The 25464-nt window shown below is 35.1% G+C and overlaps 1 protein-coding gene across 1 annotated transcript; it reads right to left on the bottom strand.

Moving 5' to 3' along the window:
- Positions 1-4610: 4610 nt before the first annotated feature.
- LOC131947611 (uncharacterized) lies at positions 4611-8629 on the bottom strand. The gene is made up of 5 exons (XM_059308844.1): positions 8522-8629; positions 7411-7499; positions 6340-6405; positions 5464-5569; positions 4611-4747 (listed from the first exon to the last, which is right to left on the bottom strand). The coding sequence occupies exons 1-5, from the start codon at positions 8568-8570 to the stop codon at positions 4737-4739; spliced, it is 321 nt and encodes a 106-aa protein (XP_059164827.1). The 5' UTR covers positions 8571-8629; the 3' UTR covers positions 4611-4736.
- Positions 8630-25464: the final 16835 nt, after the last annotated feature.

The following is a 25464-nucleotide window of genomic DNA, read 5'->3' as shown; positions in this document are numbered from 1 at the left end:
GTTGATCGATTGCAAGTAAAATCCTGTAGGACAACAGAGATTTAGTTTTAAAGACAAGTTTCTCTGAACTTTTAAGACTACTTTCACATAGCTATTTAGATAACTTTCACTTAGCTATTAAGACAACGTTTACGTAGCTTTTAAGACAACTGTCACTTAGCTATTAAGATAACTTTCACTTAGCTATTATAACAACTTTCACTTAACTATTAAGACAACTTTCACTTAGCTGTTAAGACAACTTTCACTTAGCTGTTATAACAACTTTCACTTAGCTATTAAGACAACTGTTAATGAACTTTTAAGACAACTGCCACCGAGCTATATAGAAAACTTTCACCAAACTTTTAAGACAAATGTCAGTGAACGATTTAAGACATCTATCACTGAGCTTGAAAGACAGTTATTATTGAACTTTTAAGACAATTTTCACTTAGCTATTAAGACAACTTTCACTTAGCTATTAAGACAACTTTCACTTAGCTATTAAGACAACTGTTAATGAACTTTTAAGACAATTTTCACTTAACTTCTATGCCAACGTACTAAATTTCTCTCTTTGACAGATTTGATAAACACATGACCTTCACCTTTCACCTCCCAAAACCAACACCGCACCAAAGAAACGTAAACACAACGCTGTCCACCTACCCCACCAGAACGTACAATTACCTTACTTAAAACTGGCAGCTTACCCTAACCTAAACATAACGTAAGCATAGCAATTTCAATTTAATTTTTAAAACTTAAATCCAAACTGCTTTAACCTTATAATTATATCAAGTATGGTGTCCTGCCCCCCCCCCCCCTCTGTATTCGTTTAAAACGGGATCCACCGGGCTCGTAGACTGAATAACACCTGAAGGTCAGGAGATATGGTCGTCAGAGACGGGAGGTGATTCTGACATTCTTTGCTACCAGTGTTTCTTCCAGACTTTTTTCTCCGGGAGGGGGGGACCCGATATTTCCGGGGGAGGGGGGGGGGGTGTCGGACAACATCCGGGGTGGGGGGGCGGACACTGGTATGTTTTCTATAAAAATTCAATTTCGTTCAGGCGGGGGGGGGGGGGGGGAGAGGGGGAAGGCAGTAGATCTTCTTCGGGGGAGGGGGGGGGCGAAGATATGCCTGAAAGAAACTCTGCTTACTACTTGACTTTAATAATCCATTGTGGTCACTGGGGAGCAAAGGGCTGCAATCACACCTCTCCAGCGAACTTGTTGAGCAGCTCCCCTTATCTGTGTCCACGTGAGACCCTCTTCCTTTACCGTTCTTCTCCATGATCTCTGGCCGGCCCACACTCCTCCTCCCCTGGGGATTCCACTCTTAGCTTTCTTTGCGGTATTTCTTCTTCCCTTCTAATGACAAGTCCAATCAATTCCCATTTACAGACTTTGAAGTCCTTATCTATTGGCTGTTGTGTTGTGTTTTGCCGCAGGTCTTTATTTGATATTTTGTCTGGTCATCTTATTTTAAGGTTCGGTTGTATTTATCATCAATCATTAATAATTGTGGCTAATCCCTGCCTCTACTCCCAGCTGATAATTAAAACTGTAATTAATTTATTCGTAGCCGGTAATTACTCGTTGAAATGCAGGTTAGATTTATCCTAGTGACAAATAATGCCACACTATTGGCATTTTCATAGCAGTAGGGCTGTTAAGTAAATGGTGGTAAATTATTAATTAATTAAAAGCCCAGCATGTCTACTGACATGCATTAAAGAACACGTTTCTATATTTATTTGTTGCTTATTTCCCTTTTCTACAATTACTCTTGTTTTGTTTTGTGTTCAGTATTTTCTTGGTTGTTTCCCTTTGCGAGATACAGACAGACTGGCATAGCCAATAATTCTATGGGATTTTGCCAGACTTCTCCGGGGGGGGGGGGGGGGGACATGAAATTTTCGAAGGGGGTGGTAGACTTTCTTCGGGGGGGGGCGGACACTGTTAAAAGTATATATTTTCTATATTTTCTATATTTTCTATATAAATTTTATAAATTTCATTTCGTTCGGGGGGGGGGGGGGGGGGGGGGACGGTATAAACTCTGCTAATATCAACGTTAATGCTATCCCCATAGTTAACCGAACTCAAAACATAATTCTAATTCAACACAATTAAGCTTGCGTTAGGCCTATAGTTTATTCCTGAAATCCCGGCACCCCTAATTTCGGGTGAGTCCATTGTTGGACACTGACGCATGTATCGGAAAAGAAATCCCTGCATTAGAAGTGGGTTCAATCCGAGTAACAAGATTTGCCACAGACTCTCAAACACACAAGCAGTGGCGTAGCCAGGATCGTCTCAAGGGGGGGGGGGTGGTTCCTATTTTTACCCGGGGACAAACTTTCGATTTGCACCCCCCCCCCCTCAAACTTTCGATTTACACCCCCCCCCCCCCCTCGAACTTTCGATTTGCTACCCCCGCTCATACTTTATATATATATATATATATATATATATATATATATATATATATATATATATATATATATATATATACCGAGGGGTCTATGAGGGGGGTTATGACCCCCCCTAACCCCCCTGCCTACGCCACTGACAAGTAGACATTATGAACCATGTTGTCAGATTACAAGAACGGCTGGAAATGAGGTCATCTTGGTCTGGAACTGAGTAGAAAAATGTAGTAGCTACATCGTTTACCTAGTCGGATATTCTTTGTGTAACTGGAAACCGCCCTCCCCCCCCTTTTCCAATGTCTAACATAGCCTTTCTACTAACTCTCTCCCCACCGCCAAGTGTTTCTTTCATACTGTTTTCCCGGGTGGGGAGCGGGGGTATAATAGCACTTGAAACTTTCCGTAGGTAGCGGGGGAGGGGGGGACACAGGGATAAATATATATATATATATTTTTTTTTTCTATATCTATATATATAATTCTCTTCTGGGAGCCGTTAGAATACAAGCTGCAAGCGCGCGCCTTGCAGTCCCCTCTCTTCCTCTCTATCGCTACCACCCCCCCCCCCCCCACTCCCCATCCCCTCACATGATCAGGTGAGTTGTAGTTCACGCTAAATGTTTAGTTTGGTGACGGCTATTAGGGGCAGATATTTCAGTTTGAAACTATTTTAAACTTAGAGGAGGTAACTAAGAGGAGGCTGCTTTCACGGGGGGGGGGGAGGGGGGGGGGGATGGGGGTTTAGTGTTTTAAAGCAAATATTTTCAGTGGCAGCTTTGGTACTGTCGAATTCACAAATTATGAATTACTGAAAAGTAGAAAAAACAACTAAATAGCGGCGTATGATACACCGCGGGTCGGCTCGTACATTCTATTTCTTTCGGATGGGTGTGGGGGGGGGGGGGGGAGAGAGGATTAGAGGTGCTTCGGGGGATGGTCGGTGCACTCCCCAAGAAAAACCTGAAAGAAACACTGCCCCCACATTTGTATTGTATAGAGTGGTCGCAAACACGTCTTTATCTTAACTGTTGTTGTATTGTGTAGTCTTTATATTGCTTTTTTTTTTAATTAAAAAAAATTGCACCTATGGCGTAACATGTTTTTTTTAAAAATATTTTTATTGTTTTATCTGATTTTTGGCAATTAATTAATACTGTTTAATATCAAAGTAAAAAGTATAAATGTATCCAATATTGACCCGCATTTGCCAATACTTTTCTATATTATCTTGTGGAACAGCGTGGTCGGACGATTGAGCGATCGACTGCTAGCTTTTAATCGTGGGTTCGGATCCCGGATTCGAGATCTGTAGTCTACTCAGCTTTGATGGGTACCTGAATAACGTTATGATTAGTAAAGCTAGGCTATGCATTGACAATATTTCTTTAAACGCCGAGGTCACAGAAGCAGATGAATAGACCAACTGGCCACCAAAGCTTAAAGTTTATACTAGGTGCTAAGGACAAAGTAAGACCTCGTTAGCCAGGACTTCTGTCCATCTTACAAGTTGAAAAATTATTCTGATTATTCTGTTAAAATGTCGCTAAAGACCATTACGTTGTTTTCTGGTCTATTTAATTCAATTGTGCAGTGGTGTTTGTGTTTATGAACCAGAATTCCGTATATTTTATTTGTCTTTTCTTATGTAATGTATTCATTTCCATTGTAGATTTTCAGTGTTTCCTTGTATATGTGCCTATGTCCACCCCCCCCACCCGCTATAACTAAGGGGTAATTGAGTCTGGCTTTGTATTTTTATTTCTAAATCGTGTAGGTTTACCCTACTTTTATGTTTGTTTTTTTATACTGTGTCCTGTTTCAAATCTTGTTTTAAAAATAAAATACCTGATAAGTTCATTTGTAATCGTGCTGAGATATTTTTCGAGATTTTCTACTTAGTAGCCTACTTGGGTATAATGCTTAACTTAATGAAAGCTGCTCGTTTGAATCAGTGTTTATCTCCGGGGGGTGGGGGAGATATTTTCGGAGGGACGACAACATTTTATGAGGGGCGGACACTAGTAAAAGTATACGTTTTCTATATAAATTCCATTTTGTTCGGGGGGGGGGGGGGTAGATTTTTTTTGGGTGGGGGGGGGGGGGGGAAGGGTCGCATCCCCCCCCCCCCCCTTCCCCGAAGAGATGCCTGGAAAAATCTCTGTTTTGAATATTATATTGTTGAAATACACGTGAGTCAAATATCAATGTTTTATTTCAAATCTATTGCCCCGTTATATCATGAGTCCTCTTGTGTACTAACGGGTCTTGTACAAGACATCCACAGGGAGGGCTAAGTTTCTAGTGTTACTTTGCTATTTAGAGTACATCTGTGAAGAGAAATATTGTTGGTTACAAAGTGCAATATATAACATAGTAGATAACACACAAAAAACGGTGTTACTATACATACTTTTCCGAGTTTCTTCATATCAGTATTGCGAATAATGTCAAGTCTAACGTTATGTTAAACCTAAATCTAACTTATTGTGAAATTATAATCGTTGAGTACAAGTTAGCCATTGATTTTTTAAACCGTTTTGTTTTTGAAATTGGAGAGATACAGCGTAGAGATACTAAAAGATGATTATAATTAACTATATAAGTTACTGAGAAGATTCAATGATTCTAAATAACAAGACGAATGACTTGTAAGATTCGATGTCTAACAAGGTTCTAGATAAGTAGATAAGATACTGAGAAGATTTGAGTATTGAGAAGGTTCTTAAAGTTTAGGTGAATGACAGAGAAGATTCGAATATTAAAAAGGTTCTAAAAGTCTAGACCAATGTGAAAATATTCGAGTATTAAGAGGGTTCTAGAAGTCTAGAAAGAAGACTTTCAGAATTAGAAGGTTCAAGTTGCATGGATAAAAACTGAGAAGATTCGAGTATTGAGAAGGTTCTAGAAGTCTAGAAAGAAGATTATTGGAATTAGAAGTTTCTAGAAGACTAGACGAATGACTTAGAAGATTGGAGCATGGAGAAGGATAAAGATTCCTAGATGAATCACTGAGAAGATTGAGAAATGTTTAGAATAAACTGACTCAAGATAAGATCGTCCCTCTGAACTTTGCAGGATTGGATGCTGTTGCAGCAGTAGGTGCAGTGGGCGTTGAAGGGGCAGTTGTTGCTCTCGTGGTTCTGACAGTCCTGGAGGAAAATTGGAAACTGTTAGTACCTGATAATGGTAGAACAAGTGTGTTTACCTATGGGTGATGTGTTTTCCTGTGATGTGTTTACCTCTAATGTGTTTACCTGTTAGAGATGTGTTTGCATATGAGTTATGTATTTATCTGTGAGATATGTGTTTACCTCTGACTATTGTGTCTACCTCTGACTATTGTGTTTACTGGTGAGAGACGTGTTTACATGTGAGTGATGTGTTTACCTGTGACTATTGTGTTTACCTGTCATATATGTGTTTACCTATTAGATATGTGTTTACCTGTGACTATTGTGTTTACCTATTAGATATGTGTTTACCTGTGACTATTGTGTTTACCTATTAGATATGTGTTTACCTGTGACTATTGCGTTTACCTATTAGATATGTGTTTACCTGTGACTATTGTGTTTACCTATTAGATATGTGTTTACCTGTGACTATTGTGTTTACCTATTAGATATGTGTTTATCTGTGACTATTATGTTTACATGTCAGAGATGTGTTTACCTGTGACTATTGTGTTTACCTGTGAGTGATGTGTTTACCTGTGAGTGATGTGTTTACCTGTGAGTGATATGTTTACCTGTGAAGGATGTGTTTACCTGAGAGAGATGTGTTTATCTGTGACTATTGTGTTTACCTGTGACTATTGTGATTATCTGTGAGTGATGTGTTTACCTGTGAGTGATGTGTTTACCTGTGACTATTGTGTTCACCTGTGACTATTGTGTTCACCTGTAGAATATATATTTACCTGGGGCGTTGAACAATGATATTCAAACTTTGCGGGGTTTTTGTTTTCAATACGTAGCTCGCACACCTGGGAACAAAAGTTGTTTATGTTAATGCGTTCAGACATGATTGAGATAATTAATTAAGGTTAAGTTTGTAATTAGATATACACAATTCAACATGCATAGTTAGATATTTTATCGTATGGTGTATGTAAACAATTCGACAACCTATTGGCCGTCTAAATGTCAACTGTCCTATAATCAATTAGTCGTCTAAATGTCAACTGTCATACAATCTGTTGGCCGTCTAAATGTCAACTGTCCTATAAGCAATTAGTCGTCTAAATGTCAACTGTCCTATAATCAATTAGTCGTCTAAATGCCAACTGTCTTACAATATATTGGCCGTCTAAATGTCAACTGTCCTATAATCAATTAGTCGTCTAAATGTCAACTGTCATACAATCTGTTGGCCGTCTAAATGTCAACTGTCCTATAATCAATTAGTCGTCTAAATGTCAACTGTCATACAATCTATTGGCCGTCTAAATGTCAACTGTCGTATAATCAATTAGTCGTCTAAATGTCAACTGTCATACAATCTATTGGCCGTCTAAATGCCAACTGTCATACAATATATTGGCCATCTAAATGTCAACTATCCTATAATCAATTAATCGTCTAAATGTCAACTGTCATACAATCTGTTGGCCGTCTAAATGTCAACTGTCCAATAATCAATTAGTCGTCTAAATGTCAACTGTCATACAATATGTTGGCCGTCTAAATTTCAAGTGTCATACAAACTGTTGGCCGTCTAAATGTCAACTGTCCTATAATCAATTAGTCGTCTAAATGTCAACTGTCATACAATCTATTGGCCGTCAAAATGTTAAGTGTCATACAATCTGTTGGCCGTCTAAATGTTAACCGTCCTACGGTATATTGGCCTTCTAATGTCAATCGTCTTGAATCCCCTATAAACCGAGAGATTGGCCACATAGACAGGTGGGGTAGACAGGTGGGGTAGACAGGTGGGGTAGAAAGGTGGGGTAGACAGGTGAAGTAGAGTGTAACAGTGTGAGCGTTACCTCGTGATTATTACCACAGTCCTGTGTGCCCGTGCAGGAATCTGGGTCAGTGTGGTCTACGCAGACTGGACAGGTGAGTGCATTTACACCTGGAGCATACAGATATAAATGAAGCGGGAGTGATCTCCTCTAAACGTTCTCAAATATTCTTATATAAAAGTTCGGGGAATGGCAACTCGGGATATAGACATGCTTTTTAATTAGTTTTTACATACTTAAACATACTTAAACTTTTTACTATAGAAGAGAATCTCGTAGAAGAAAAGAATTGCGCACCAACTGAACTGATCGTATACTAGAATATTAGTACTTTATTAGCTTTTTTTGAGAAATAGAAATAGCGTTAAGTACTTCTACATACTTCCGGTCACAGGTAATTTCTCAAAATTTGATAGAAGGCAGAGAATTAGATCTTTCACTTATATGTGAAATTTCATCTGCCTATCAGAAACAGTACTCAAGTTATAGACTTTTACAAATTTGAAAGTTTAATAAGTTCCACTTCCCGTTACTGGAAATCGCTGAAAAGTTGATATAGATATTTATGAAAGTTCACAAACTTAGGTGTTCACAGACATACACACACACACATAGACATACGGACACAATTTGCCAATTGAACGTTTTTTTTTCGACTCGGAGATGTCTAAAAAGTGGATGCATACGTTTAAAACATTTACTGATGCATCCATTATGTTAATCCCGTGGCTATTCGAGAGCTCTATCGAATAACATTAGTCAGTACTGATGCCTTGGGTTATCCGGCCCGTAAAATCTGCTATAAAATATTTGTAAACATTGCACGATAATACCAACTCACAAGAAAAACGTAGTTCTAGCTACTTGCCAGTTACCTCCCTGCTTGTTGTTGAATAAACTCTTTAAATTAATGGCTAATTTAATAATAAGCAGATGAAAATCAGATATTATTGCCTTGTCTTTGATTTAAAAAACACGACAATTAAAATAGGTAAAAAAATGGTTACAAGCCAAAAACAGAGAGACAAAAAAAAACAACAAAAAAACAAGCAAATAGAAAGACAGACAGACAGACCAAACAGACTGGTATTGTGATCACACAAAAAAAAAAACAAAAAAAAAAACAACTGACCGTACGAAACAGCAAGCGTAAAGAGAATGAAAACGGTTAACTTGGACATGGTATAGCTCGTAGATAGATTCTGTGGCAAATTATTTTTTACGATTTTATCTGTTCTGATCAGTTGAAGCCAGTTTATATCTTGCTTTATATGGGCGACCTCTTATCTTGAAGCTCTAATAATGGATTTTAAAAAAAAATAGTTCATGTAAATTGATAGTGACAATAACTGATAAGAGAACATTTGTTTTGGTTTCATTTGAACGTTTTAACAAAAAAATAAATAAAAAAAAATGTCAGGAATTGTGTTAAGTTTAGAACATTTAGACAAAATTGCAGCATACTAGAATAGAACATTTAGACATTGCAGCATACTCAGGTAGACTATTTAGACATTGTAGCATTTTAGGATAGAACATTTAGACAACATTTTAGCATACTGGAGTAGAACATTTAGACAAAACTGTAGCATACAAGGATATAAAATTTAGGCAACATTGTAGCATACGACGATATAACATTTAGACAAAATTGCAGCATACTGGAATAGAACATTTAGACATTGCAGCATACTCAGGTAGACTATTTAGACATTGTAACATAATGTGCAGAACATTTAGACATTGTAGCATACTGAGATAGAATAATTAGAAACTGTAGCATTCTGAGGGGAACATTTAGAAATTGTAGCATACTTAGGTAGAACATTTAGACATTGTTTCATTTAAAAATAGAACATTTAGACAACATTTTAGCATACTTGAGTAGAACTCTTAGACAAAACTGTAGCATACAAGGAAAGAACATTTAGACACATTTGTAGCATTCAAGGATATACAATTTAGGCAACATTGTAGCATACAACGATAGAACATTTAGATAAAATTGCGGGATATTAAGATGCTTGTCTGTATGACATTCAGTATGTTACATTATGCTTTGCTATACTTTCATCTATGTGTTCGTCTGAATGTTATTTAGTATTTTCTATTGTAAAGTTATCTTAAACATATATTTTACAGTTGTTTATTTGTGTGTCGGTATTTTTGTATGTAGAGTCGTCCAGTTTGCCCAACAGCATTTGTTTCCCTAACGTGATTCAGGTACCCATCGGAATTGAGTGGTCTCAGGGACGGTCTACACACCCACGCCCGGGATCCGAACTCAATGTACGGGTTAGCAGTCGAACACTCGGCCGTTTGACTACGCCTTGTAAAGTATATAGACAACTTTTAAATACGCACAGACTACATATTACATTTAAGTTAAGCACTGCATTTATAATTGAGGAACAATAACAGCAGTTAATAATAATTTACTGAAATAATGGACTTTACACATTTTTGAACATTACTCATACCTAACACTAACGCTTATTCAAAGCTAACCCTAACGCTTTTTCAAACATAACCTCAACGCCTAATCGAGCTTAACCCCAATGCTTATTCAAACCTAAGCCTAACCCTTATTCAAACCTAACCCAACGCTTATTCAAAACTAACCCTAACCCTTATTCAAACCTAAACCTAACTCTTATTCAAACCTAACCCTAACTCTAATTCAAACCTAACCCTAACGCTTATTAAAACCTACCCCAAACCTTATTCAAACCTAACCCTAACTCTAATTCAAACCTAACCCTAACGCTTATTAAACCTACCCCAAACCTTATTCAAACCTAACCCTAACTCTAATTCAAACCTAACCCTAACGCTTATTAAAACCTACCCCAAACCTTATTCAAACCTAACCCTAACGCTTATTAAAACCTTATTAAAACCTACCTCAAACCTTATTCAAACCTAACCCTAACGCTTATTAAAACCTTATTCAAAACTAACCCTAACGCTTATTAAAACCTTGTTAAAACCTACCCCAAACCTTATTCAAACCTAACCCTAGCGCTTATTAAAACCTTATTAAAACCTAAACCCAACACTTATTAACCTAACCCTAACGCAACACTCTTGGCTCGTGTAGTGCCACATGAAAGCAAACTGATCTAAATCATGTACAGAATCGTGAAACTGCGACGTCAACATGACCTCAATACATCCGAGCTAAGGTTATAACCTTCAAGTCTTATTGGTCTAACTTCATAGAATGAGCTGGAACACTTGGAGAAAAAATAAAATCGTGATCGACAGATTTAATCGGATAAAACTCCGGTAGTATTTTTTAAATTGTGTGTTCCGTATTTCAAGGACTTAAAAGAACATTATTTGTTGTTTCTCTTAGTAATTATAAATTTATAAATCAGAATCTACATTAATTTGTATAAGTTCGTGCTTTTTATTTTAACATTTGAAGGTGCTGTCAATGTCTATAAAAATTATGTTATACATTATCACACAGATTGTTCTATTTTAATTTAACAACGCATTTAACTTACTTTAATCAAATGACTGGAGTCAGCAGCGTAGCCCGGATCGTCTCATGGGGGGGGGGGGGGGGTTCAATTTTTTTTCCTTTTTTCCAGCAGTATATAACCCGGGGACAGGCTTTTGATTTGCACCCCCCCCCCCCCCCCGATGGATCTATGGGGGGTTATGGCCCCCCCCTAACCCCCTCTGCCTACGCCATTGACTGGAGTGTAGGATGATACCGACTTTAATAGGCATGAAAAGTGTCTGTAATCAAACTAAATTTATGGAAAAAATCTTGTAAAAAATAAATATGGCAAGCGATAAAAATTATAGTTACATTTGTAAAAATTAAAGTCTTTTAGGAACCATCGATTACACTCATTTTTATACTTTTTTAACGAATACAAGTCGTTAAAAAGCAATTTAGAATTATTTTATCGATTCAAATATTTTCATAAACTGCCCTCAACCTCTCCTTAAAGTCAACCGGAATGGCCAGGGAGAGCAAAGCAATAAAAGTCAGAACAATTGTTTTTCCATGACAAAATACATGCTAGTTATCTATGATGTATAACGCAGTATTGTATTTATATTAACTAATATAAAATCCCCTATCACCACAACACCCTCACTCTATTAATCTAAATTAAAAATACAAGTGTTTGCTAAATTACTATTATATTACTATTAAGGGGTCGGCGTGGTCGAGTCGGTAAAGCTCATGGTTGCTAAACCAAAAAGTCTCGAGTTCGAACCCTCGTTAGCTGGGGACAGCCACTCTTCTAGTTTATTTAAAATAATAAAATAATCCAATATTTATTAAATGTATATGACATACAGTGTAAAAAAAAAATTATTTTATTGAAGAAGTAAAACGTTTGTTTATTAGACTTAGAGTTTATAACTTCAACTCAGCAGTTAGCGCTTTAGAAAGCGTGTGTGTAGATGTGGTTTCAGCACATTTGTGAGCAGCTCATGTAGCCCCAACGAGTACACGAACATTCGACACATTCGTCAGGTTGGAACGTCTCATATTGCCTGAACACCTGTAACGTGTAATAACATATAACATACTTCAGGTAAATGTGAAGGTGATTTTTTTTTAAATTGGGACGGAACGGCATAGCGGTAGAGAGTTAGACTGCGTTACCATAAATCTCGAGTTCGAATCCGGGTTCAAGTCAGTAGACCTTCCCTGAGTCCACCCAGCTCTGATGGATACCTAACTCAAGGAAAGTAAAGGCGGATGGGCATAGTGCTTACCATAATATCTATTCATATGACGAGGTCACACTTGCCCCATACCGTCAGGTTTGGAAGAGGAACTTTAATAATATATTTTTCTTTCTTTTTTTTAATTGAATAAATTATTTTAAACATATTTTCAAGTAGTACCGTTGTTATTAAAAATATGTGTTTCTTCCAGACATTTTTCTCCGTGGGGACAATTGCTATTTTATAGGGGGAGGGCGGATTGAATTTTCCGGGGGCTGGGGGGCCGGACTGAATTTTCCGGGGGGGGGGGGGGGTGGGGGGTGGCGGCGGACACTATTAGCAACAATATTAGCTAACGAGCCGACCCGCGGCGTATCATACGCCACTATTTCATTGTTTTATTTTCTACTTTTCAGTAATTCATAATTTGTGAATTCGACAGTACCAGTGCTGCCACTGAAAATATTTGCTTTAAAACACTATCAGTAGCTCGTTAAGGACGATAACCCCCCCCCCCCCCCACCCTAATTTCCCTAAACCCCACCCCCCCCCCCCCACTTCCGTGAAAGCAGCCTCCTCTTAGTTACCTCCCCTAAGTTTAAAATCGTTTCAAACTAAATTATCTGCCCCTAATAACCGTCACTAAACCCGGCTCTATGATTGTAAACATTTAACGTGAACCATAGCTCACCAGACCATGTAAGGGTGGGGGTGGTAGGGATATGCCTAGAGAGGAAGAGAGGGGGCTGCTAGGCGCGCTTACAGCTTGGTGTTTTCTAGGGTAGCCTATCCAAGAAGAGAACTATATATATATAGATACACGGTAATGTGATTAAACAATGTTAGCAAATACACGGCCTTAATAGCGCATAACCAGTTGACACGAATACTTAATTGCGTTGGAGGAACTCTCTCCCCACAGTACAAATAAGAACGAAAAAGAAGAAGAAAATGTCTAGAAAATATGATTTACCCGCCCATCCATGTCACACGTTACTTCTGCTATGGCTGTCTCCAGACAGTACATGGAGAGTAGTAGAATTACAATGAGAAGTTTCATGGTCTGAAACAAACAAGTTTTCATATTTTATGACATTGCATTAGATTTGCATTCGTCAATCTAAATATTTAAAAAAAAATGTTTGTTTTTTAAACTTTCAATTTAACAATTGGTATCATACTTGCATTTTGTATATCTTAAACAAAAATAAAATATAATATGATTTATAAACGAAAAAAAAAGTATTATAATTTTCCTTTAACAATGTAAGCAATGGGATTTTTTATAACATGGACAGATCTGACAAGTTCGAGTCATCATAATATTAAAATTAAAGTGAAATTTGTTTTCTGACATTATATCTGAAACTTCTTTGTTGCTAATTCGATCTTGGCGGTGTATATGGCAAATAAAAAAGTTGTATACGTTTTTATGTGACCTCTTCAAATGAAGTCATAGTATGGTCAGCACTATGCCTAGCCGGCTTTGCTTAACCAAACGTGAATCAGGTTCCCATTACAGTGGGGTTGACTAAGGGACGTCTCACAAGAAAAGGGTCCGGGTTCCGAACTCGATACGTTTGAGCTTGCAGTCTTGCAAACATATGTTTATATATATACATATATATACATATGTTTATATATATATATATATATATACATATATATATATATATATATATATATATATATATATATATATATATATATATATATATATATATATATATGAAGAAAAATAAGCCAGAAGTAACTTAATTATTAAGCTGCTAAGCTGTTTAATATTGACGTGTTTTGACCAAAATATCAAATAATTCATTTTGACATTAACATAAAATAACCAAAGCACTAGCTAATACTCACAAATACTTTCTTGTACTTGTTTTCTGTCTATATCACCTGGACTATAGAAGACTGTAGAATCATGGTGAAAGTTGAATCCTTTTATCCTAAAATCATATGCTAATTATCCATTTCATCTGTCGTTTTAATCCGCGAAATCTTCATCAACCTCCTAAAGATTAGCATAGAAGGCAACATGTGTTATGTAAATACACGTATAGAATATAAGCACACGTGTAGAATGTAAACAAATTGTTCTTAAAAGACCTGTTGAGATCATCTCATTGTACGCATTTCTGATGACATCATAATACAGGTATTTTACTAAATAATAACCAAGTTAGAAAAAAATTTAAATGTAAGTTAGCATTTAATATTTACAATTTGTAAAACTACACTATCTTTATATTTTTTTTGTTCCTGCCCTAGGTACTTAGGGCAGATGAAGTAGAGTGTATCTGTTTTAAAGACCTTAGCATACATGTTTCCCTAACGTGCTTTGGGTATCCCTCAGAGCTGCATACACTTAAGGACGTTCTACAGACTCACGCCCGAGATTCGAACTAAAGGATTTTGTATTAGCAGGCTAGCTCTCTACCGCTATGCCATGCCATGATGCGTGCTTCTAATCATGTTAATTCTTGAAACACATGGCCACACCAACAATGTTCCTATATTTTCTAGAGAACTAAGATCATTAAAAAATAATAACCAGAAAGTATCGAGATCGAGCCCGGGTTCAAAACAGCAGAAAGCCGCTGAGCCCACCCAGCTCTGATGGGTACCTGACTCACGTTAGGGAAAGTAAAGGCGGCTAGGCATAGTGCTGACCACATTATTCCAATGTATACCTAGGGCATTAAAACAGATGAACTCTACTTCATCCGTCCCATGTGTCATGGGCACAAACGGGAAAAGATGGTGATGAATATTAATGAATATAAATGATGATATACTAATTATTACTTTAAAAAACCGATATTATAAAATTGTTTAATAAAAAAATATCGATTTCATTTCTTTTCTCAAAAATCGACAATGTAAAATGTGCTTCTTACGTTGCTGAACATTGTCAATTTTTTTTTTATTTGACGTGTTAGATAGGCTAAATTAATATGATCACATGACCACCGAAGCCCCACCTGTGTTAATTTAAAACAGCTTGAATCATGTTATCGATTGAAACCAAAATAAATTAACATTATCATACGTATTACTGTGTAGCCCACCTAATCAATGATTTCCAATATTCAATGTGAGGTCTTACTCGCACATGCACACATCGTGTTTCCTTTTAATCATTTTTGGCTTCCGAACTACATCAAGAGATCATGGAACCTTTTTAAAGATCTCTTGCAGAATAATTCGTGGATCTGTTGATTCCTCGCAAATTCTCTGCCAGTTATTTGGATGATTGTTTTTATAATCGATAAAACGATTTGTATTTACATGACTTATAAGAAATTAGTTGTGTGATCTCCCCTGGTAATTTAAAATTTACAAATTGAAGCAACGAATAAACGTATTACTATTGAAAGTAGACAATATTTTTATTGTAGTTTAAATTTTGTCGTGCAATTGCCAGAGGCGGAACTACAATGCCGCCAGACCCCGCAATGCGATTAGTCCATGTTGATATCCTCCTAAGTATGACACCATTAGAGACTAATCAAAAACAGCTCAGGCAGTTTGGCCATGTACCACAAGCTAGCCGTCTATCAAAAACAGGGGGGGGGGGGGGGAGGATGCGATGAAGACATTGACGAAATTTGGATGGAGGACTTCAAGTGAAAATAAATAAATCAATAAATAAAAATGAGAAATCATTTTTTTTCCCGCCTCAGACAAGTAATTTACAGCGTCAGTTTTTCTTGTCATGTTCGCTTTAGTAATACAGTTTTCATCATCGGCTTGTGAGGACTCATACAGATTTGCAATAGTAATATTTCTTTCTTACTTGTAGCCTATTTTTACTCATTTAAGATGAATTACTTATACATAGATATAGAAAAAACGTCTAATTACAATTTAAAAAAAAAAAACTGACAATGCATATGTGTAATTAAAAAAAATTCAAGGGTACGTAGAAAGCAATGTTTTTTTTTTTTTTTTTTTTTTTTTTTTTTTTTTTTTTTTTTTTTTTTTTTTTTTTGAAAGCAATGTGAGAAAAATTTTCTAACAATGGAGGACCTGTGCAATAGTGTTTCAACTTAATTTTCCCAAAATTAATGCCTACGTGGCTAATAAAGTCATTGGTTTTTTAATTTAACTAAGAGTAAAAGTTTACACTTAATTTATTAACAAATTTAAATTCTAGAAGTATTTCATAAAAACTAGCATTTTCTAAATTATGTAATATAAACATAAATAATTATTTGGACGAACGTTTGTATAACAAACACAACTATCGGTATTTACATTACTATTAAGAACTTAGTTGTGTGACCTCCCCTGGTAATTTAAAATTACAAACGGAAGCAACTAATACACGTTTGAAAAGTACAATATGTAAAAGATCTCATTAGAGACCAACGTTTCAATGAAATAAAACAAATTAGTTTTATTTAATGTTTTTCTATGTCAGTGCGTTTAAAAGCTTGTCGCTATAAAGGCTTTTAATATTGTTTTATTAAAATATTTTTAATAACATTTTTTTTTGTTTGTTGTTTATGACTTTATTGAAATAAAAAGCTGTTAACTTTAGATTTGTGCCAGGTGTGATGTTAAACACTGGTACACACCGATGACCCACTCCCCACAACTGACCGACATAAATATATGATTGCATCCCTATATTCTAAATTATCCCCCCCTCCCCTGTTTTTTTTTAATAACCTTAAAGACGACAGACCTATAAAGATCTAGTAGTTTATGAATAAAGAGAAGAGCAACACGCTGGTTTCGTTGCTTTATTAATGCCTTAGACATAAAATATTAACAGCCTGAATTATCCTTGTCTCAAAGTCTTCTGTTATTGCATTACTATGCTCATCATTCGACGTATGTAGACTGTTGTAGATTTATTTTGATTATTATTCCCTTAACTCTAGAAATGTGTACATATTATACAGGATTTTAGCCAGAATGATCTCATTTTCTAAAAGTTAAAATTTGGGAGTGGAGAGAGATTTGTAAGAATACGTTGAGGGGGATGGGTGTGGGGGGGGGGGGATGAAAGTGAAGAAAGCTGTTGGGCCAACAAAATGTAGACTATGATCTTTGTCTGATAAGTTTGGTGGAGTTTCAGTGTTATCGAAAGAGCGCATATGATATGAGGGTTGACTGCAGAAAGTCAAGATAAAACATGAAGAAAAACATTTCGTGTTTAAACTATCGCGAGTTTAGTAAATTGTGAATTTAGTTTATTGTAAAATTAGTGTGTCTCGTGAGTTTAGTATATTGTGAGTTTAATAGAGATTATTATATCGTGAGTTTAGTATGGGGTCGTCCATAAATGACGTCACACTCGTAGGGGGGAGGGGGGTCCGTAATTTTGTGACGAGGGGGAGGGGGTGGGGTTCAGATGATGCGACGTCACACTTTTGCATTATAAAAAAGTAATGTTAGAAAACAAATTTTAGACGTCATTTCGCGTTTTAGAAAACTGTTTTAATAAATTGCAACATGAATTTATTAAAATACCCTAATTTGATAGAGTTCAGATAAGATTTTGGAAAAATATCGATGCTTTAAAAAAAAATTCAACTGCAGTTTTGAGGGGGGTAATAGGCTGAGGTGTGACGTCATTTTAGGGGGGGGGGGGTCTGGCTTTTTGAGACGAAGTGTGACGGAGGGGAGGGGGGAGGTAAAAATCGTAAAAAATAGCGTGACGTCATTTATGGATGACCCCTATGTCACACGTTAAGTATATCGTGAGTTAAGTTTACTGTGTGTTAAGTATATCCTGAGTTTAGCATACGAGTTAAGAATATCGTGAGTTTTGTATATCGTGATTTCAGTATATCGTGAGTTTAGTACATTTTGAATTTAGAATATTGTGAATTTAGTATATCTATTGAGTTTAGTATATTGTGAGTTTAATAAATATTATCATATCGTGAGCCTAGTATATCGTGAATTTAGTATAAAGTGACTTCAGGATATCGTGAGTTTAATATACCGTGAGTTTAGTATATCGTGAGTTTAGTATATTATAAGTTAAGTAGGCCTATATCGTGAGTTTAGCATACGAGTTAAGTATATCGTGAGTTAAGTATATATTGAGTTTAATTTAACATGAGGCTAGTATATCATGAGTTTAGTATAACGTGGGTTTTTAGATCGTGCGTTCACAATCTGTCACTTGTTAAGTGTAAGTAAAGAATGACAGATATAATTAGATAAATTAGAAAAAAAATATTGCAATGAAAGTATAGTAATTTTGCAAAATCAAGTGGAGTAAAAATAATTGAAAAATAGGTTATACTGGTCATCTGAAATATTTGTTTTAATAATCAAGAAAGTATTAGTCACTATACCGTTTAAAAAAGTGTGAAAAAGATGGAGATAAAACTCTAGTTGCCGATTTTTTCGTGTTTGACCAGGTGAGTTGTGCTAAAATATATTTTGATTGAATAGGTTTTGTTGGTCTTGAAGGGTTCCAGTTAACGTTCAATAACTTTTATTTTTGTTTTAATATTAGAAGATTAGGTTGTTGTGTTAAAACCATCGACATATTGTTGAATATATTTTTACATTAAAAAAAAAGCGGTCTCAGCTTTATAAATATTTTATATAGTGTATGCAAAAGAACACCTCGTCGATTGCATAAATATAAATACACATTTTAAGAAGTATTGATACACTTGACTTGACTTTGACTTTGTCCTCTTTGCTCCTTATGGAGCATAGGGCCTCCACCATTTCCTTCCATTTCTTCCTATCCTCGGCTATTAATTTTGACATCTCCCAAGACATCCCTATTGGCTTCAGTTCTTCAAGAAGACTCCGCCTCCAGGTCTGTCTTGGGCGCCCTCTCTTTGATACACTTATTGTTATTTAATTTAAAAAGCTATAAGTTAGTAAATCATTGTGTTTATATTATATCTTTACAATGTTAAGTAAAGTATCCTAGATTTGATTTGTTACTTCTCTTTTGTACATTTTTATGATTGTTGTAGACAACTTACGACGATGTTCTAAATAAATCGTAATTTATAAAAACAAAATGCAGTTTACCTTTCCATGTTCTCTTTAGTATAGCAGTTTTCATCATCGGCTTGTGATGACTGATATAGATTTACAATAGTAATACTTTTTTTTCTGACATGTAGGCCTACTTTTATTTATTTAAGATGGTTTACTTATACATAATACAAAGCGTATAATTACAAATGTTCAATTTGATTTTTAGTAATTAATATGTGATTTAACTATTTGTTGTTAAACAAGAGTATTCTATAGTTTTCTTTATTTCGAAATTTATTTCAACTCCACATATGAGGCCTTACTCCATCATCCCACCCGCCCCAGCGAGACAGAAAGTTTGGAGAAGTAGGCCCTACCCTTAATTTTTTTTTTTTTTTTTTCGTTCAAAAGAACACGTTTTTTTTTTTTAAACGGGACCACCTAATCAACAAATTGAATAAACATTATATATTATTTTTGTTAAATCAATTAACTATTTACATTAGAAAAATTGTTTCATTTTAAATATTATTTTGTTCTAATAATAATAAATAACAAGAACAATGATTTACTAAATTGTTTTACTTCAACTGGGCTATCGGTTTTATATTATTTTGTTGTAATAGCTTAAAGTTCAATGTTAAATTTTAATAATTTCTGAAATTAAACAATTCCAATTATTAAATAAAAGCTGTGCATTGCAAAAAATTAAGCGTTATCGGCCGTTCTCACTCTTTTATTTTTTAATTGAGATGTCATTAAAATATTTAAAAAGAAAAATATCTTCATTTGTCTAAGAGTACCATAAAAGAAATGTTTTAAAATTTTAAACATTTAAACTTATAAATCATAGTCTTTGACAAACACATAAATTGCAATGTATTGCACCTTAATAGTAAAATTATTTGTTTATTACTTTTAGAACAATTTAATCTACTGCTGTTTTGTGTAATTTTTAATATGGAGTTTTAAGTTGTTTCTCTTGACTGCTAAATCACATAATTTAAAAGAAATATATTTCTAAACTTTCTATTTTCAACAATGCAATCTGTTCTAAAATTTCAAAACGCCGTTTGAAGTCTACAAGATTGCCTTTTTTGTGTGTAAATATCGTTTTATAGAATAGCTCTTTCATGTGGAAAATGTCCTTAAAATTTTGTAAGTTGTAGATAATTAATTTTATTTTTAAAAAGTGATTTTTTTTTGGTTAAATGTTCCGATGTCAGACGGGTGTTACCAAATATCGACCTTAGGAAATACAATAGATCAATGACAAGTTTAATGCTACCTGTGTAGCTTTTGTGTTGTATAAAATATTTGAAGTGTTTTGTGGAGATCTGTGCTTCATATACCAACGTCCCAGACTTAGGATGACTCTACTTCATTCGCACATTCAGGTTCGAAAAAGGAACTTTATTGTCCCAATGTATCGGTATAAGACATTTGTTGCAACAAACACTATACATAATGCATGTATGTTCGTGTGTGTACGTGTGTTTTTGTCTAGCAATTAGATGTATGGTTAGGCTGGCTTGGTTCGTGCGAAAAGGGGTCGGCAACCTTTTGAGATGAAAGAGCCAAAAATTACAATCTACAAAATTTCCCAGACTATAAAGAGCCACTAACATGTGTATGTGTAGTTCGGTAGTGGAAAGCTTGGAACCATTGCCACAGAGCTGGCCACAGCATAGTTGTGGGGCTGGCCCCAATACTGTCAACTGTCCATATACACTCTACTATACCTATTCTCATTGTGTTTTTTAAAATTTTGTTTAGTTTATGTTTAAACAAAAAAAAAGAATATAATTGTTATAAAACTAGAGAGACGCATATTGACATCAAAAGAACCGCATGCAACTCGCGAGCCCTGCGTGCGAGTAATTTGGTTAACACAAGAAATCCTTTTTTTTTTTTTTTTTTTTTTTTTTTTTTTTTTTTTTTTTCAATTATTAACAGGTGTACAAAATGGTAAAACGTTTCATTGAGTTTCAACGTGGAGTGGTCTTTATCAAGGAATGTGGGTGGAGTCTTGATTGCTTTATTTAAACCCTTTCTTCCAGATACTTCGATATGTTATTTACAGGTACCTCTGTAAAGCAGCTCCTGAGAAAGTATTTGGGGGGTGGCAGGGGCCAACTTGTCAAACAAATCAGGTATAGTGCACAACTGCATTTATTAAATGTACGGTCTCAACAATATTGGCTTTCAGCACACTTCATAAGATCCAGACAATTGAAGCTGACAACACAAAAAATCCTATATAAATATTTTCAGTGACAAAAAAATAGTTAAAAAATAGTAATCATACTAATTAAATGTACAAAGTTGTAAGCACTTTCTTAATCTTAATAATTATGCCGATGATAAATATTTGTATGATCACAATATATTCAAGTGTATAAAACAACGCCAAGATTAGCGTTTCATCTCTTACACTCTGCTGTAAAAATCCGAACTTATAATTAGGTCACTGCCTCTTTGCCGGTTCGAAAGCCTTGTCTTAACGTTATAATTATCGTATAGTCCCGATGATAAATAACACGATTATCTATACAGGCTATACACTAAGCTAAATGCATAACATAAATCAAACACAAGCCACTAAGTAACCCAAACGTGTATCTAGTTTAACTGTTTAACCCTAACATCAAAAGTAAAACACGAATCTTAACCTTCTCACATAAATATTATTACTGACCATTTCTTTAACACCAAAGTTAAATAACAAAACAACCAAGCGCTAGAACCAAAACCAACACTAAGCCTAGATTTAACTTAACTCTTAACTCTGTTCTGTAGGCCTCTCTAACATAAGACTGCCTTAGTGTGTCTCTAACACATTACCGTAAACATTACATACTTTTTTTTTGTAGAAACCTATAATGAACTATGTAAGAAATAGAAATGTTTTTTAATTTAAAACAATCCAATTTAAAATCGAAATGCCATAACATAATATTACTTGTCTTCCCCTTGTATTGTTTGTTTAAAATGCGATTGGCCTGGCTCAGAGACTGGGCCACACGTGTAGGTCAAGAGCTGGATCTGATTGTCAGAAACTTTCAGTGACGTGGGATGTAAGGGCCATTTAGTGGGAGCTAATCCTCACTGTGAAGTGGGAGCTTATCTTTACCATAAAGTTGGAGCTTATTCTCATCGTGAAGTTGGAGCTTATACTCACCAAAAAGTCTAAGCGTATCTCCACCTTAGAGTGGGAGGTAATCTCCACTTCCAACCCTCGCTGTAACGATAATTAAATATACAATTAAGTTATTCGTTACCGATAATAACTCGTTAAAAAATGTTAACAAAGCATAACAATGCAGGCACGATTTATATGTCACTATTTGAATTTCCTTAACATTAGGTAGTTACGTTAATGGTAGCAAACTTTTAACTAGAGGCGTCGCGAGGCGGTGACGGGGGTTGCTGATTGAGTGACAACGATAAGGGGGGGGGGGGAACATAAACAATTGCAAAATATAATTATATTAAAATTAATTATTTCCTGTTAAATTAATGGTTAATTACAGTAAAAAAACTATTTTAAATACCAATTAACAATCCCTACTAGGGGGAGAGGGGATTATATCTGCTAAATATAGAAAAAGCAGCTATATTAATAACCGACAATAGATACACATCGTCAATATTAACTGTGAACACTTTAAAGCTATAACCCAGGGTTGGGGGTGAAACCAAATGCTAAATTCAAAGAGAAAAAAAGTGTAGTTGAATGTTTTTAAAGGTGTATATACGGGTGTAGTTTTAGTTTTAAATCTCACATTCAATATCTTCAGAAATGTCTTTATTATTGTGTAAGTTCATGTTAATTAAGATGTTTGTATCTATTCAATAATACAATCTATGCAGATCTACAGAGACGGATCCGTGAGCCAGACATGAGAGATAACTTAGAGATCTCATGCATATATCAAATAGGGAAACAGATCCTGCTAAGTATTGTAAAAACAAAACAACTCAGTTAGTATGGACATGTACCACGAGCTATCAAAAACCTTCATGTGGGGCTTGTGACAGGAGGGAGGATGTGAGGTAGGCCCCGACGAATTTGGATGGAGGACTTCAACGAATTGACTCGACTGGCCGTTACTTAATTTTCAACTCATCAAAAAATAGAAAATAAAGCATGGAAACATTTTTTTTTTCTTTTCTTTTCTCTTTTAAAAGATACTGGAAGAAAACTTTTTTATGAAAACATGTTACGGATGCCGTAAATTTTTATTTATTAAATTTTACGTAGCTAATAGAGTCAATGGCTCTATATTTAAACTAAACATACAAGTTTTGATTTACATGTTTTATTTATTTTAAATGTTTATAAATTAACTTGAAACGCAGTGTGTTGTTTTTTCCACGGTCCAACATGTGGACGGCTAGAATGACCTTAAGCCCCAACACCCCTCCCCTCGTCCGTCCGTCCATACTCGTCCATAAGGGTCTACTGTATTCGAACCACCCCCCCCCCCACCCTAACTCCCCCACAACCTTGTGGACGTCACACACGGTTGACCCCAACGGTCTATCAAATATAAATAATCTGGGCTCCTGACAATGGGGAGAATAGAAGGAAGGCGTTTGGATGGAGCACTACAAGAAATGTATTCGGCTGCCCGTTACAGATTTTGGAAAGCATTAGATATACGAAATAGATATCAAACGAATAAAGTGGCTGAAATTAATGTGAGAAAATAATTGTTAGCCAGTTTTAGCAATCTCTGGACTATTGTTAAAATTTTATTTTTCACATTACTTCAGCTTAAGTCGTTTATAAAGTCATTGGTTTTATAATTAAACGGAATGTAAAATGGTTACTTTTTTAAATAAAAAACATAAAGTGTAAAAAGAATTTCATAATACATGCTTTTTAGTTTATTAAAATCAGTCTATAAAAATTTTGTCTGCAAAAATGTTTGTAAAACAAATAAAACAATTGGTATTTACAAGACTTTAATAACTTAATTGTGTGATCTCCCCTGGTAATTTAAAATTTAGAAATGGAATATACTTTAATGCGTTTTAAAAATAGACAAAAAATTGTATTATTAAATTAACTTTTCATGTTGGCGTGTAATCACAGCATACTAAATAAACATATAATAAAATATCACCTAGACTATTACATACTACGCATACGTATATACATGTTAGAAATGTTTTAATACTTACGTATACATTACGTTTACGAGCGAGTAGACGAAAGTATGTAGGACGATTAATCAATCGACACACAGCACAATTTAAACGATAACAACACGCGACTTTGTATATGAAAATATACGTACAATATGTGTAGTTAACATGATGTACATTGCTAAACGCTCGCAACTTCCCTAACTTTACCACACTTTAGAATCAGACAACTTACTTAGAGCCTACGTTTGGGTTTTACATCTTATAGTGAACTTAGGAATGAAATTAGCAAATGTTTATAATAAAAATGGCTGAAAATTATATTTTCAATACTTCAAAACAGCTTAAACTTTTGTCAGTTTTTATCTCGTTCTATCCCCTGAACACCCCCACCCCAGCCACACCCACCCAATCTATATGTCCTTAACAATACAAACCAAATGTGTTACAGTTAGATCACTTTAAAGATTAAAAATAAAAACATCAAACAATTATATCATATTCTTATGATAAGAATAACTTATTGTATAATTTCTGTCGTTGCATACTATAACGGCTAGACTTGCATTACTTTGGTTATCGTTAGTTATTATTTTGATACTCGCGATGCTGAGGTAGCACCAGAGATGTGCCAATCTAGTGCCTGTCTGGTGATGTTGCTAGTTGGTTTACAAAGATGCTTGCAAAATTTTGTAATAAGAGTGGCGTGTGGAGGGAACATGGGTATGTTATTACCTTTTTGTTTATAATATACGAGCAAATTCAAAATAAGAGGAAACAAAATAAGTATTCATTTTAAAAAGCGAGGAAACTCTGGTGTCCCTTTTTTTTTGGGTCAATTACTCGTTTGTTTCCCTTGGGTTATATAGCCTCAAACTCACAAGACAACTTCCGTATACTCTAAAATACCCCCCCCCCCCCCCCCACACACACACACCTTGTTTTTTTTTAAATAATTTAAAGACGAGCGACCAATGTAAAACCTTGTATTTTAAGATCAGCGAGCATACTACACATGTCTTTTTTATTACATTTATAGGAAAACAGCTAAATACTAACCATTAACAAATATATATATATATATATATATATATATATATATATATATATATATATATATATATATATATATATATATATATATATATATAATTCTGTTCTTTTATACACCAGAAAACACCAAGCTGTAAGCGCGCCTAGCAGCTCCCTCTCTTCCTCTCTAGGCAAATCCCTACCACCCCCACCCCACAT

Source organism: Physella acuta, unplaced genomic scaffold, assembly GCF_028476545.2.
Source record: "Physella acuta isolate Inbredline_101_S28 unplaced genomic scaffold, ASM2847654v3 ptg000600l, whole genome shotgun sequence".
In the NCBI taxonomy this organism is placed as follows: Eukaryota; Metazoa; Mollusca; class Gastropoda; family Physidae; genus Physella; species Physella acuta.
The sequence above is the reverse complement of the archived record's forward strand: the minus strand, read 5'-3'. Positions and strand labels throughout refer to the sequence as shown.

Bases quoted from the DNA above. Each gene is read 5' to 3' on its own strand.
- LOC131947611 (XM_059308844.1), bottom strand. From the start codon at position 8,570: ATGTCCAAGTTAACCGTTTTCATTCTCTTTACGCTTGCTGTTTCGTAC. The intron at 6,406-7,410 runs GTAACGCTCACA...TTTTGTTCCCAG, and splicing joins ACTGTGGTAATAATCACGAG to GTGTGCGAGCTACGTATTGA. The intron at 5,570-6,339 runs GTAAATATATAT...ATTTTCCTCCAG, and splicing joins ATCATTGTTCAACGCCCCAG to GACTGTCAGAACCACGAGAG.